Source organism: Salarias fasciatus, chromosome 2 (assembly GCF_902148845.1).
Source record: "Salarias fasciatus chromosome 2, fSalaFa1.1, whole genome shotgun sequence".
NCBI lineage: Eukaryota > Metazoa > Chordata > Actinopteri > Blenniiformes > Blenniidae > Salarias > Salarias fasciatus.
Genome location: NC_043746.1, coordinates 30,776,439 through 30,790,976, shown reverse-complemented (window position 1 = coordinate 30,790,976; position 14,538 = coordinate 30,776,439). Strand labels below are relative to the sequence as shown.

The following is a 14,538-nucleotide window of genomic DNA, read 5'->3' as shown; positions in this document are numbered from 1 at the left end:
CTATTTATTTCTTTAATTATCTATCTATCTATCTATCTATCTATCTATCTATCTATCTATCTATCTATTATAGATATATTTGTTGTGGGGTTTTTGTGGATTTTATGAAGGTTTTTTTTGATTTTTTTGATTTTTGTTCACTTTGTTGACCATCATGAGACAGGTTAGTTTCACCCTACTGATGTTTAGCTCCAACAGTAGTCCTTGTCAGGGGTTTTGTTTATTTTTTGTTTACTTCTGAGGATTTTTTTGTTGTTGTTTTTTTTATTGGATTTTTGTTGCTGTTGTTGTTGTTGATTTTTATGTTTTTTGTTTTATTTCTGAGGATGTTTTGTTGATTTTTGTGTGAATTTTTGTGGATTTTTAAAAAGATAAATTGTGTCGTTTATTGTGAGGAGTTTTGTTGATTTGGGGTATTTTTTGTGAATTTTTGTGGATTTTTTGTTGACTTTTTGTCATTTTTGAAGATGGTGTTTGTTGTTTATTAAGAATTGTTTTGTTGGTTTTTATTGATTTTTCGTGTATTTTCAGGATGTTTTTCTTGATTATTGAGGATGCTTTTTGTTGCTGTTTTGTGTATTTTGAGGATGTTTTTCTTGATTATTGAGGATGGTTTTAGTTGCTGTTTTGTGTATTTTTTAGGATTCTCGAGCTCCAGCAGGCCGGACCTCAGCACACTTGTCGTCAGCAGCAGTGGATTTACTGCTTCATCCAGCAGATCATTGCTTCAGAGCTGCTCTCACATTAATCTGGCTCAGCACGTCGTGCACGACACCAGGTATTGATGAAGCCTTTAAATATAAAGGGGTCACGCGCACTCCTGCTGTCCAGCCGGTTAACCCTCATATTGAGAGCTGGTCCGACACTGGGAGCTCCAGGTTTGGGTTGATTGAGCCCAGTGTGTTCATGAAATGCTCCTCTCAGATGTTCATTCTGGAGGCTTTTGGGTTTTTTTTTTTTTTTTTTTTGCATTAAACGTCCAATTCATTCAAAACATGTGTTGATGTATGGTTTCAAAGTATATTTTTGTCCTTGTGTTTTCAGTTTTTTGTTTGTTTTTTTTTTAGTTAAAATTGCAGATTTGCTTTATTTGAAGCAAATGCTCCGTTTTTTTTCCAGTGAAGGAGGGTCTGTCTGCTGAGGAGGCCTTTCAGCAAAAATCCTGATTATCATGCAGAATTTAACAAGTTCGTTGGTGTAAATTTGGATTATAGCAGGAAAATAAAGGAACATGAGAAGATCACTCTCCTAACTCAATTAACGAGTTATTTCAGGAATGTTTTCTTTAAATTTTTTTTTTTTCAAACCTACATTTCTGATATAAATCAGAATAGTTTCATACTCTTTATTGAAGCAACATTAAAATAAAATGCTCAATTTACATGACAGTATAATGTATATAAATGCAAACTGTTGGGAATTCAGCGTGCTTCCGGTCCCATTGGAAGTGTTTTCATGGAGATGAGGCTGCTGGTCACTCCTGACTCAGAACATTAAAAAGCACAAAAAAAACACACAGTTTAGCTCCAGAAGATGTGAAAGCTGCGGCTTCTTTAAGACATCCGAGCAAAACAAGTGTCCTGTAGTGGTGGAGGGAGGGGGCGGGGGGAGGAGGAGGAGGGGAGGGAGGCTGTCTGGAGGACCGAATGGCAGCTTTTACGCAGAGGGTTGTCTCACCTGCTGAAACGCGCTTCGCCATTCAGCGCAGCGGAGCCCGTTTCGCTCTCAGCTCCGGTTGATATCCGCGCCCGCGAGCTGCGCTCCGTTTGTTTGGGTTTGTTTGTTTTTTTTTATTTTTTGCCTCCTGCTTCCTGATGCGACAGGCTCGGCTCTCCCACCATGCCTCCTGCCTGTGGACCGTCTCTGCCAGAGTAGGCGAACAAAGCGCATCAAGTCTCTCCAGAGAGCTGCCTCCCCCCGAAACGGCGGATCTGTGTCAGTAAGTAGGCTGCTGGATAACCACCGGGCCACGGCGGCCGTCCTCCTGGCTGTCCGGCTGCTTTGTGTTCGATTCACCTGGAAAAAAAAAGCGCGCGGTGTTAAAGATGGATTCGCTGGAACGGCTTGTATTTTAGGGAGCTCTGCGACGCGCGGCTGGACAGAAACGATGGCCAGGTTCTGGATAAAGCCGGACACCTTCTCGGTTTCCTGGGAGTAGAGCAGGCCCGTGTCGATGCTCGGCGGCAGAAAGCCTTCCAGCGCACTGCAGCGATCACACACACGCGTTTCATCTCCCGGGGCGTCCGCGGCTGCGTGGCACAAACACGTCCGCGCGGCGCTCAGACGCACTGACACGCCAATTCCACGAGCATGGAGCACACGGGGATCGAGGAGGTGAGCCAGACGCACCAGCAGCAGCATGAGCCCATCAGCTTCGGCATCGACCAGATCCTCAACAGCTCGGACCAGTCCAGCGGCTGCATGCTGCCCAACCGGACCGGCGACCCGGATTACGCGCTGGCCTCCAACGTCTACAGCAACGGCTACGGCGGCGTGTACAACCCGGCCTGCTCCATGGCCGCGGCGGCGGGGCTGGCCGGCTCCTACAACGTCAACATGAACATGAACGTCAGCATGAACATGAACGTCAACGTGAACTCGGGGGCGGCCGGCGGGGTGATCCGCGTGCCGGCGCACAGACCCATGCCCCCGCCGCCGCCCGCCGCCGCCGCCGCGCCTCACCCGCCCTCGTCCGCGCACCCGCCGGGGATCGGACCCGGGATCCCGTCGGTGCCGGGGATGGGCATGGGCAACGCGGCCAACTTCACCTTCCCGTGGATGGAGAGCAGCAGGAGGTTCGCCAAGGACAGGCTGACAGGTAACCGAGCCGCGCGTCACCGGCGACGGTCCAGGCTGCCCGGGCTCCGGTCCGCGGCAGAGAGTAGAGGTGGAGGACAGGCTGCATCTTTAGGCTGTAACCGGTCCGGGAGCACGAGTCTGATAAAGCAGAGCAGAAACTGACAGATGAGTCAGTGTTGAACCGTCAGTCTGATTCACAGAGCGGGACGCAGAAAGGCTTCTGCACGAGGAGCTTCTTCCTCTGCGCGCGACCAGACTGGCAAACCAGGAGTCAGAGTAATAAGAGAGTAATAACAGAAGCCGACAGAACACCTGTTATTATTATGATTGTTATTATTTTTATTTTTATTTTTATTATTATTATTATTATTATTATTATTATTATTATTATTATTATTATATTATTATTATTATTATTATTATTATTATTATTATTATTAATAATATCATTGTTATTATTTTTATTTTTATTATCCAATAGATCTCACTTCAGTCCAGATTTTTCACTCCAAGTTTTCTCTTTTTGAATATCAAATTCCAGTTGAATTACTCAAATAGAACATTCGTTTTCTTTTAATAAGCGACAGGATGCAGCAGCTCAGACAGACAATGTGATGTTAAATTAAATTATTTAAAAATTATAATTCAAACTATTCATTATTCCCAAACATGTTTAAATATCTAAACTGTGTTAAAACAAATAGGCAAAAAAAAAAAAAAAAAATCCCAATAGCTGTTTGATGTTTTTAGATAATATATATAACTATATGTATACATAAACATATACTGTGTTTTAAAAGAGAAATGTCTGCGTAAAATCATTCTAAATCCATTCATAATAATGCAGTCATAATAATATTGCATGAACACACACACACACACACACACACACACACACACACACACACACACACACACACACACACACACACACACACACACACACACAGTATTCCTATTTTCGCCTTCATTTTATTTTCCGTTACAGTAAATGTACATAAACAGTTATTTATCATATATATTTAGAGAAAAAACAAATACACAACTTTATAAAATGAAACAATTCGATTCATTTTGGAGGAAAACAGAAATGTTCCTCAAACTGCTGTAAGGTTTTCCTTTCCGTGCTGAGATTTCTTTGTTTTCTCTCCTCACCTGCTCGTCCTAAAGATGAAAATACAGACCACGGTCTGCTCCCGCTCTCCTCCTCTGCTCACATTAAATATTCACCGTTCAGTTCCTTCTGCCTGATCAATTATTAAGTACCGGGGACGATCTGTCATCTGCAAACAGATCCAGTGTAAATAGGCTTATCAATTCTGCTCATGGCCACCGAGGGCCTCTCCATTCAGTTCTCTCAGCTTTGTGTCGCTGTAATTATTTCACAGCTTATATATTTCCTCAGTATTGATCAGCACACACACACACACACACACACACACACACACACACACACACACACACACACACACACACACACACACAGGTCAGATCGTTGTCTCCTATAAACGATCGTCGTGCCTCCACCTTTAAATCTTCCTCTCCGTTTCTAATTTTGCTCTTTTCCCTCTCAGTTGAAACTGGAGGAGAGAATCGTTGCTGCGCAGCTTCAAAGCAGCTCAAAACGCTCCAGCCTCTCCTCGCATTCATCCCAGTTTGATTGGGACTTTTTTTTATTTATTCTGAGAGAACCCGTGAAGGCGCACAGTGCGCTCGGTGTCTCGTTTCTGCTCTCTGTCACGGATTCGTTATAAATCACAGCAAACTGAAAGAGAATCAGAGGACAGAGATCTTCATCATCTGTAAAGATAATAAGAGTTTATGTACCAGACTGACTGGATGACTCAGTAAATACGTCTTTGTTATTATGATAGAAGACGTAGCAATTTTGGAATAACGAATATTTTCCTTTTGAAAGTATTATTATTATTATTATTATTATTATTATTATTATTATTATTAATAATAATAATAATAATAATAATAATAATAATAATAATAAAAATAATAAAAATAATAATAGTAAGTTAGAGAAGGATATTTTGTCAATATATTTTTCTTGATATTTTCGGCTACACTTATAAATAAATCTTATAAATAAAACTATAAATAAAATTTTCTATTTCCTAAATAAAGAGCAAAAGACATCTAAAGATGGATTAACCCACACTGGTAAATATTCATTCATCATTAATCCGAGCTGACATTGATACAAAGTCGTGTGTTATCTCATATTACAATATTTTAAAGAGCGCGTAAATCTTCTTGTGCCATTTACGCACGAAGTGCTTTATAAAAATCAGAGAAACAGAACATAAATGAGATCCATTTCTCAGGGGATTCTTGTCAGATTAGCAGCACACATCTTCATTTATTTTCAGGAGGAAAATCCTGCTCAACGTGACTTAAAGCTTTGTGGATTCCCCTGAAAAAGCGCAGCAGTTCTGTGCGCAGTGTTCATCAAGCACCGTTTTCTGTAGTTTATTTCTATTTTCGAGTAAACAGCACCAATCAGAAGAACTGGAAACTGATGAGATTAACAGCGTACAGCAGGGTTATGATTATTCCTAAAGAAACGAGAAGAAACGCAGAGATTGACAAATATTTCCAGTTCCGGAGTTAAGCGCTAAAAAACGCTCCTCTTCCTCCTCCTGATCTTCCTCCTCTTCCTGCTGTAGTAACGACCACAGCTCCTACCACTCATAATAATGGCAGCTTAATAATAATGACAGAGGATAATGCAAATCGTTTGGGCATTTTGACAATAAACGCAGCTATATTGCTGCATGTGCAGCTCTATAGGCCGCGCGGCAGCAATAAAAAACATAATTAAAGCTCCGTTTTCCTCCTCGGAGTCTCCGGCCGGGTGTTAACGGCAGGAGGAAGGAGGCCGGCCTGTGGCTGCTGCCCCCCCCCCGTCCGCCCCCCCTGTTGGCTGCGTGTGACACAGAACAGCCTCCCTGCCTTTCGTCCCGTATAGTGTAATAAATAGCAATATATGTTCATGTTATATTTCAATATCCCCTTTAGAAAGCTGCGCGGATATATTTATTAGATTGCTACAGAGGTAATATCCGCAGTGGGGAAGGCAGCCTCTGTCACAGAGAAGTGTTATTAAGTATAAGTGGTTTTATTATGGGAAACATATTCTCCACGGCAGCATTTCATTTTTTGATATGCTTATGCTCGATTGTGTTTCTCAGGCTGCAGATTTAGAATTTACACCCATTTTCTTTTCCAATTTGGAAAGAGGAGATGGCTTTTATTATTATTATTATTATTATTATTATTATTATTATTATTATTATTATTATTATTACTTTCTGTTTAATTGAAGCTATTGATGATTATTCCTCATTGACCCAGGGATTGAAGAAGCTCTGACTTGTTAGCGGGACTGATGCGGAGCAGCAGATTTCTGGCTCCATCAGGAGTCTATTGATTATATTTATCACAGCCTGTTTGGGTTCATTCGGGAGTGAACTGAATGTTTTTCCTGGATTCCGGGTTTTCCCTGAGTGTCCAGTCGGATCCTCTAGAGCCGCTCTGCCGGTGCTCTGTCCACACCGGGCTCGTTCTGCTCTGTATATTTAGCCGTTTCCAGTCCCAGTAAATCAGAGCTGGACGTTAAACCTGACCCGGATCATGTATTCGCCAGCTCTTTGCCGCAGTTGGCGCGCTGCATGTTGGGTTGCCTCTGAACGTGCCTGAATGCGCCTGGTCCATTAGTCCGTCCGCAGATGGCCTGAAATAGCCGCCTAATGCGGTATGATTCAGCCAGACCTGCCCTGCCGCTGGGAGCTGCAGCAGGCCTGCCTGCTCAGCGTGTGTGTGTGTGTGTGTGTGTGTGTGTGTGTGTGTGTGTGTGTGTGTGTGTGTGTGTGTGTGTGTGTGTGTGTGTGTGTGTCATGTTTTAATGTCCAGAGAACCGGCGGTATGAAGCCGCGTGTGAATCGCAGGAGATTTAAAAAAAGGTTCCTGGAAGTCCAGCCGGGTCAAGCAGCGCGGCTCCAGGAGCATCATGGGGATTTTGTCATTATAAAGTCATGATTAAATACCAGCGACGCCTGTCCGAGTCCCAGCAGGAATATTAGCAGGGTACAATTACCACTTTTATTATTATTGAGCATTAGAGCAGCACATAATGTGAAAGCTGATAATGATGCTATCAGAGTATCACCGCACAAGATTAGAAATAATAATAAAACCAACCCGGAGTCGTGCCGGTCACTATAAATCCCGCGCAAAAGGCAATAAGACGCGGCACGTTCTGATTCCGGGCTCCAAATCGGCGCCGTTAATTCCGCGTGACCCAGTGAAGCAGCGCGCGGCAGCCATTCAGCCGCGCTTTACGCACCGGCGGCCGCTCGCGCTCAGCACCACCGGGGGACACCGGCGGCGCGTAATGGCTCCACGTTCCCCTCTCCATCCAAATTGTGCGTGTCTGCAGCGCGCCAAATGAATTTCCAGGTCGCCGAGAGTCTGCGGGCCTGGAGGGGAAACTGCTGCTGCTCCATATTCAGAGCGGCTCTGACAAAACAACAGCAAATAATCAGCCTGTACGACAGGAGCGCGCGCACGCACACACTCACTCACACACACTCCCATTCCGCCTCAGAATGATAATGTGGCTGGCAGTGGATCCATGGCCAACGATCTCATTACACTTATTGATCTTCTGTTTACCCACGGCTGACAAAATAGACAGGATTCATAGATATTTCATGATGCAGGAGATCAGCTGATAGCAATACCTGGACTGAGGGCTGAGGGAGCACGAGGAGGACGCTCAGAGGGTGAGACAGTCTGACAGGGTGACGGAGTGACAGGATGACAGAGTGAGAGAGTGCGGCAGGAAAAGAGGAAACGGAAAATGTGGAGTGAAGTCTCTTCCTCCTGAAATCATTTGCTCAGAGAAAAACCGACCAGCCTCCATCAGAAGTGAGAGGATTTATTAGTTTTGTTGATTTAATCGCAGCCGCTGAGGACCTGAGTGGAAAACTCTCATCATCTCAATGTATGGAGGAGAAGCAGATGACTGACGCTTCAGGTCACACAAACACCGATTTAACCCTTCAGCCCCGAGGTTCCTCTGACTGCTTCTGAAACACAGGAAGTGCATCGAATCCCCGATCTGATCGACGCACTGAGGAGCCGCGCCCTGGAGTCCAGGCTGACCTGCTCCACGCTCCTGCAGGGGAACCGCTGCTCCACCTGTTGAGCTCAAACTGCATGAAGCTGCTGGGAGAATGATCCAGACCCTGATCCAGACCCTGATCCAGACCCAGACCCTGATCCAGACCCTGATCCAGACCCAGATCCAGACCCTGATCTAGACCCTGTCCCAGACCCAGACCCAGACCCAGACCCAGATCCAGACCCTGACCCAGATCCAGATCCAGACCCTGATCTAGACCCTGTCCCAGACCCAGACCCAGACCCAGATCCAGACCCAGACCCTGACCCAGATCCAGACCCAGACCCAGACCCTGACCCAGACCCTGACCCTGATCTAGACCCTGTCCCTGACCCAGACCCTGACCCAGATCCAGATCCAGACCCTGATCTAGACCCTGTCCCAGACCCAGACCCAGATCCAGACCCTGACCCAGACCCAGACCCTGTCCCTGACCCAGACCCTGATCCAGACCCAGACCCTGTCCCTGACCCAGACCCTGATCCAGACCCAGACCCTGTCCCTGACCCAGACCCTGATCCTGACCCTGACCCTGACCCAGACCCAGACCCAGACCCTGTCCCTGACCCTGATCCTGATCCAGACCCAGACCCTGACCCAGACCCAGACCCAGACCCTGATCCTGACCCAGACCCAGACCCAGACCCTGACCCAGACCCAGACCCAGACCCAGACCCTGACCCAGACCCAGACCCAGACCCTGACCCAGACCCAGACCCTGATCTAGACCCTGATCCAGATCCAGACCCAGACCCTGATCCAGATCCAGATCCAGACCCAGAGGTGTGTCTGATGGACCCTCCTCGGCCCCCGCCGGTCTCTGATGCTTTCATGAATGGAAACATGAGCCTCTGGATCGGAACATGTCCAAACAGCGTTAGAGCCGCTGTCTCGCCGTCCAGGCCTCCCTCATGTGATTATGTGCTGCTCGGGTCCGCCGGGCGCCGCCGCCGCCGCCGCCGCGCTCCAGATGTGGGACCTCACTGTGTCTCCCTTTCCTTTAGGGGAGCAGGCAGAGGAGAGCCGAGCCGGGGAGGCCGCGGGGGGCCCGGGGGCCGCCGGGTCCCTCTGCCCTCTCCCCAAGGGAGACATCGGCAGGGTCCCAGTCTGGAGCACAGTGGAGACGTTAGCCAAATGCTATTACCCCGAGCTGGCTCACCTGCGGGACGGCACTGGCCTCCTCGCTGACTATGCTTTTCCAAAGGGCGCCTGCCCAGGTGAGTCAGTCCACCTGAGACTCAGGAAACCTGTGTGTGTGTGTGTGTGTGTGTGTGTGTGTGTGTGTGTGTGTGTGTGTGTGTGTGTGTGTTTTCTGACTCCTCCAACTCTCCAGAGTTCTGGAGAGTTCAGAGCCTGGAGGCTAAAGCCGGTTTGCCACAGCGATGCTAACAGACGTCCTGTCCTCCTGTCCTCCTGTTCCCCCAGCCGCCCTCTCGCCCTTCTCCGTCACCCGCCGCATCGGACACCCCTACCAGAACCGGACGCCGCCCAAGAGGAAAAAGCCGCGCACCTCCTTCAGCCGGGTGCAGATCTGCGAGCTGGAGAAGCGCTTCCACCGGCAGAAGTACCTGGCCTCCGCCGAGCGCGCCACGCTGGCCAAGGCCCTGAAGATGACCGACGCCCAGGTCAAGACCTGGTTCCAGAACAGACGGACCAAGTGGCGGTAAGGCGGCGGCGGCGGCGGTGTGGGGGAGGAGGGAGGAAGTGTCTGCTCAGTTCAGTTCAGCTTTATTTACATAGCGTCAAGTACAACATATCATCTCAGAGAAAACCCAGCAGATCCTCCTGAGCACGACGAGGCGGAGGAGAGGAGCTTCACAGGCTAAGAGGAGGATGTTTACTTCTCTCCTGCTGGTTCTCCTCAGAACTCTTGAATTTTGAACCAGCTGAAGACTTTTGCTCCACTTGTTGGTTCCTGATAACAGGAGTTACAGTAGTTTACGCTGAAGGAACAAATGAAGCATTAATTTCTCAGCATGGCAAACCTGTTTAATGTGGGAGTTAAAGGTCAAAGGTCACTCCCAGGTTCCTCTCAGTGTTACTGGAGGTTAAAGGAAAACCATCCAGGGTCAGTATTCTTTTAGATCATCCCTCTCTCAGGTGTTTTGGGCCAAATGTAATAACTTCTGCTTGATCTGAATTTAGGAGAAAATTTGGACTCATCCAGGTTTTTATGTCTTCAAGACAAACTTCGAGCTTCTCCCGGCTCTGAGAGCAGGTGGAGAGACGGTACAGAGGGCGGAGGTTCAGTCTGCATGAAATCCACAGCTCTGGCTCCATCCACACACACACACACACACACACACACACTCTCACATACACACACTTATTCTGCTGAGCTGAGCTGCCAGTCCAGACCGGTTCACTTGACCAAGCACAATCAGTCTCCTGAAAGGCCTTTTAGAAACATGCTGTCCAAAGCAATACTGACACACACACACACACACACACACACACACACACACACACACACACACACACACACACACACACACACACACACACTTCATTGTAACTGTTGTTGATAGCCATTTGGAAGTCAATGAGGAGGAAATGGGATTAGCGGCCCTGCCCTCAGTTAAAAGGAGCAGGACACATATTTCAAACGCAAATTACAATCAGCTAAACTCATTACCTTAAAGGTTTTAATGTTTCAGAGCTCCTAAAGCTTTTTAAAAGCTTTCCGCCATGACTTCAGGCCGAGATAACAGCGGAGAAAAGCATCTTTTAGTGCATATGTTTTTAGTAATAATACTTAATAAGTTCTCCAAAATGTTTGTTCAGGATTAAATTCAGACATATTTAATTTTACATTCAATACAAACTTGAGTGTAAACTTCTCCTCCAGCTCATGTAATAAATATCGGCTGTGCCTGAGCGGGAGTAACGGGGGAATTGGTTAACTGCTTTCCCCGGTTTCCTCGTTTTGCTGAGATTTATGCGGCGTGCGTGCGGCGTGCGGCCGACAGGACGAGCGTGAGGGATGTCTCTGCGTGACGAGCACGCTCCAAACAAGGCGGTGATCGAATCAGCAGCCGGGGAATGAGATTATCATAATGCTGTTAACAGTAATGTGTGGCTAATGGATGGAGGGTGCTGTGCATGAAGGAGTGCTTCAGAGGTGTGTTCTGCTACCTGGCGCCTCCTCCTCCTCCTCCTCCTCCTCCTCCTCCTCCTCCTCCTCCTCCTCCTCCTCCACCCTCCACACTGACAGCAGCAGCAGCATTCATGACAGGAAAACGACATCTATCAATTATTACACAGACTGAAAGAGAAGAATAGTTTCTCAAATTTAAATCCAAAGAAAAAAAATCTCATTTCTTACAGAGCAGAAGGTAAACAGAACACTGATGCTGCATTCATCACTTCATCTGCCCTGATTTTCAAAATAAAAGCCTTCTCACTACAAAGATATGATCAATAAATGATCATGATCAAATAAAATGTCATCTTATAACAGAGAAGCTATTCATCAAAGGTTGGAGGAGAAGTGTGTGTGTGTGTGTGTGTTGTGTATTGAGGTCTTTGCATATTTATATATCTTATATCTTATAAAGATGAAAAACTAAACTCATACCGGATTGTGAAGCCATGAATTATTTTTTCTTTAAAATGACACTTCAATAAAATCAAATAAAACTATGAATATTGAAGGAGAAGAGGTGATGAATACACACACACCTAAATGCACAATATTGTGTTTTCCTCTCCATAAAGTGTACAACATTCCTATTTACAGCATAAACAGATACAAATACACAACTTTACTGTAGAAACAAAATAAAAGCCTCAATGAGTTCAGAGCAAAGCCTGTGAAACACCACGACTGGACATGGCTTTTCTTCAGTTAAACTAATAATCTGAACCTAGATATATATATATAAACATGAACTTTTTTTGTTTGACAGTCCAAATTCAATCAATCTTTCAATTAATTGTCCATCAGCACATTCTCACTGTATTTATGTATTTATTTATTACTGGTAGTCCAAATGAGCTCAGTTTTATAGAATCGAATGAAACAGAAAAGAAGAATAGAATAGAATAGAATAGAATAGAATAGAATAGAATAGAATAGAATAAAGCAAAAGAGAATACAACAGAATACAATAAACTAGAATACATTAGAGCAGAACAGACCAGAGTGGAGTTCCTTTGTTCGCTCTGGAGGGAAGCTGTTGACTCCTGAATAAATTCCCTCCGAGGAGACGTGTCGAACACGGTGGAGGCGTCTCGACAGCGAGCAGGATGTCGCTTCTCTGCCAGCGTGCGTTATTGTCGAAACAGGAAACAGTTTTCACCTGCAGGCAGGAGGCGAACAAGCCGCCACTCAGCCAGGTGATCAGGAACCTGGCAGCTGCTCAGAACGCTGCAGCTGGAAGACACACACACACACACACACACACACACACACACACACACACACACACACACACACAAACTCAAAATACAGTCCTGATCCACGGATCAGTGGACTTCACTGACTGACATTACACACCACCGGGTCACATTTGATGTTAGAGACGTTCATCGTGGAGTGATCTTAGAGAAGCACACGGAGCATCTTTAAAACTCGTTGATTCCATCAGGAAATGAGAAATCCTGCAGGAAAAATTTAAAATATGCTTTTTGCTATTATTGCTGTTCAAAGGTTAAAATGTATAAAGGTGTGCATAATGAATAATAAATAATAAATACATTATTTTTTTTTACAGTCCATTAAGAATGAGTTGAATTATATAATCCTTTATTGTGGAACATTCTTGGTTGAAGCAGCATCAAGAATACCAGGAATGATACTGAATATCCTGGCTGGGACGATCTGCTTATTTCCTGATTAGATTTTTTTTAGGATTTTTTTGGGGCGACGGTTCAGTTTAAATTGCGATTCTGATGATTTTCTTTTTCACTTTTAATTCACTGCATTTTTCAACTCAGCTCAACATAAAAGTAGAATGGAGTTTTTAAAGTTTTTGGAGTGGAAAAAAAACTATTTTTGAACAAAACAAATCAATTCCGTGTTTTTTTTTCCACCCTGACTGAGTAGCAGGTTCCTGAACCCTGCCTGTGTGTGTGTGTGTGTGTGAGCGCGGTGTGTGTGTCCTGACGGCCTGTCCCGCTCCCCCCTGCAGGCGGCAGACGGCGGAGGAGCGCGAGGCGGAGCGGCAGCAGGCCAACCGGCTGATGCTGCAGCTGCAGCAGGAGGCCTTCCAGAAGACGCTGAGCCAGCCGCTGCAGCCCGACCCGCTCTGCCTGCACAACTCCTCCCTGTACGCCCTGCAGAACCTGCAGCCCTGGGCCGAGGACAATAAGGTGACCTCCGTCACCTCCCTGGCGTCTGTCGTGTGAGGGCGAGTGTGTGTGAGGCTGTGTGTGTGTGTGTGTGTGTGTGTCGGGAGGGACAGCTGTCTGTTCTGGACTCCACCGCTCAGGAGCTGTGTATCAAGTCTTCAACTGTGATCTTGAAATGTGTGTGTCGAGCCATTTCCTGCCTCACACCCCGTTTCCGCTTTCCCTCCAGCTGTCGGTCTAAAAGAGCGGAGGGCGGGGGCCAAATGGACACCCCCTGTACATGCCCGCCTATCAAGACTGTCCCCCTTTATGCCTCTGGATCCCCCCAAGGCGGCAGAGACTCTCGGCCGATAGCGGCTCCAATAAAAGACCTCCTCCTGTTTTTCGCTTTTGACTTTGTACAATGTAGTAAATGCATGTTTCAAGCCTTTTCTGTGTGCTCTTGAGGTTCCGTCGACGTGCGCCGCAGCGTTCACGTGCTAGAGGACTGGCGGAAGCCACAGATTCCCTCTCATGTTGAATTTAAAGTGTTTTATATTAAATGATATTGTGACTTTTTGAAAAGATGACAAACCTCCCTGTTTTCCTTGACTGTGTTTTCCTCTTTATTGTTGCGCCGCTCGCTGTTTGTCACCGATATGAAAACCAGACGGGGATGCTTTATGATTTTAGGAGTAGTTATCCTCCCGGGAGGCCGCTGTGATTACAGCATTAAAGTTTCAAACCACCCAAAGGTGAGCAGGACGACAGGCCAATACCTCTTCTGTCCATAAAAACTGATGATCCAGCTGCTGCGAGGGAGCAGCCAGCTCAGCAGAACGCTCCGGGCGGAGCAGGAGGCGGCCGGGGCAGGACGGCGGTTGATCCGGCTCCGGTGGTCCACTCCCTCCTGAAACAGATTAAAGCAGTTCAGCAGATTTATTCTGACAGACGTCCTTTATCTGTGACACAAACGTCACATTTCAGGGAGAGAGCCGGCGTTTCATCAACCCCAGAGCTGTGGGAGGGGCTGAAGGCCTTGCTCAGGGGCTCACGGCGGGATTCAAACCAGCAGACGCCCGGTTCCTCAGGTCTCCGTTCACAGGACGACGCAGCGAGGCAACCGGCGGACAGAAGGGATACGACCTGACGGGGGCGGGGCTCCACCCCGGGGGGCTGACACACCTCCACAGACCTGACGGGGGCGGGGCTCCACCCCGGGGGGGCCGACACACCTCCACAGACCTGACGGGGGCGGGGCTCCACCCCGG

The 14,538-nt window shown here is 46.9% G+C and overlaps 1 protein-coding gene across 3 annotated transcripts; it reads left to right on the top strand.

Annotated features, from left to right (window-relative positions):
- The first annotated feature begins 1,659 nt into the window (after nucleotides 1-1,659).
- Nucleotides 1,660-13,851, top strand: LOC115399639 (T-cell leukemia homeobox protein 1-like). 3 transcript variants are annotated; one of them, XM_030107164.1, is made up of 5 exons: nucleotides 1,661-2,818; nucleotides 9,001-9,213; nucleotides 9,422-9,659; nucleotides 13,129-13,309; nucleotides 13,518-13,851. In XM_030107164.1, exons 1-5 carry the CDS (start codon nucleotides 2,311-2,313, stop codon nucleotides 13,527-13,529), a joined length of 1,152 nt encoding a protein of 383 aa, XP_029963024.1. In that variant the 5' UTR covers nucleotides 1,661-2,310; the 3' UTR covers nucleotides 13,530-13,851. The 3 variants fall into 3 exon arrangements, with proteins under 3 accessions (XP_029963017.1, XP_029963034.1, XP_029963024.1); XM_030107157.1 differs by having other exon boundaries at nucleotides 1,660-2,818; nucleotides 13,129-13,851; XM_030107174.1 differs by lacking the exon at nucleotides 9,001-9,213 and having other exon boundaries at nucleotides 1,660-2,818; nucleotides 13,129-13,851.
- The last annotated feature ends 687 nt before the right edge of the window (nucleotides 13,852-14,538 follow it).

Bases quoted from the DNA above. Each gene is read 5' to 3' on its own strand.
- LOC115399639 (XM_030107157.1), top strand. From the start codon at position 2,311: ATGGAGCACACGGGGATCGAGGAGGTGAGCCAGACGCACCAGCAGCAG. The intron at 2,819-9,000 runs GTAACCGAGCCG...CCTTTCCTTTAG, and splicing joins CGCCAAGGACAGGCTGACAG to GGGAGCAGGCAGAGGAGAGC. The intron at 9,214-9,421 runs GTGAGTCAGTCC...CTGTTCCCCCAG, and splicing joins TCCAAAGGGCGCCTGCCCAG to CCGCCCTCTCGCCCTTCTCC.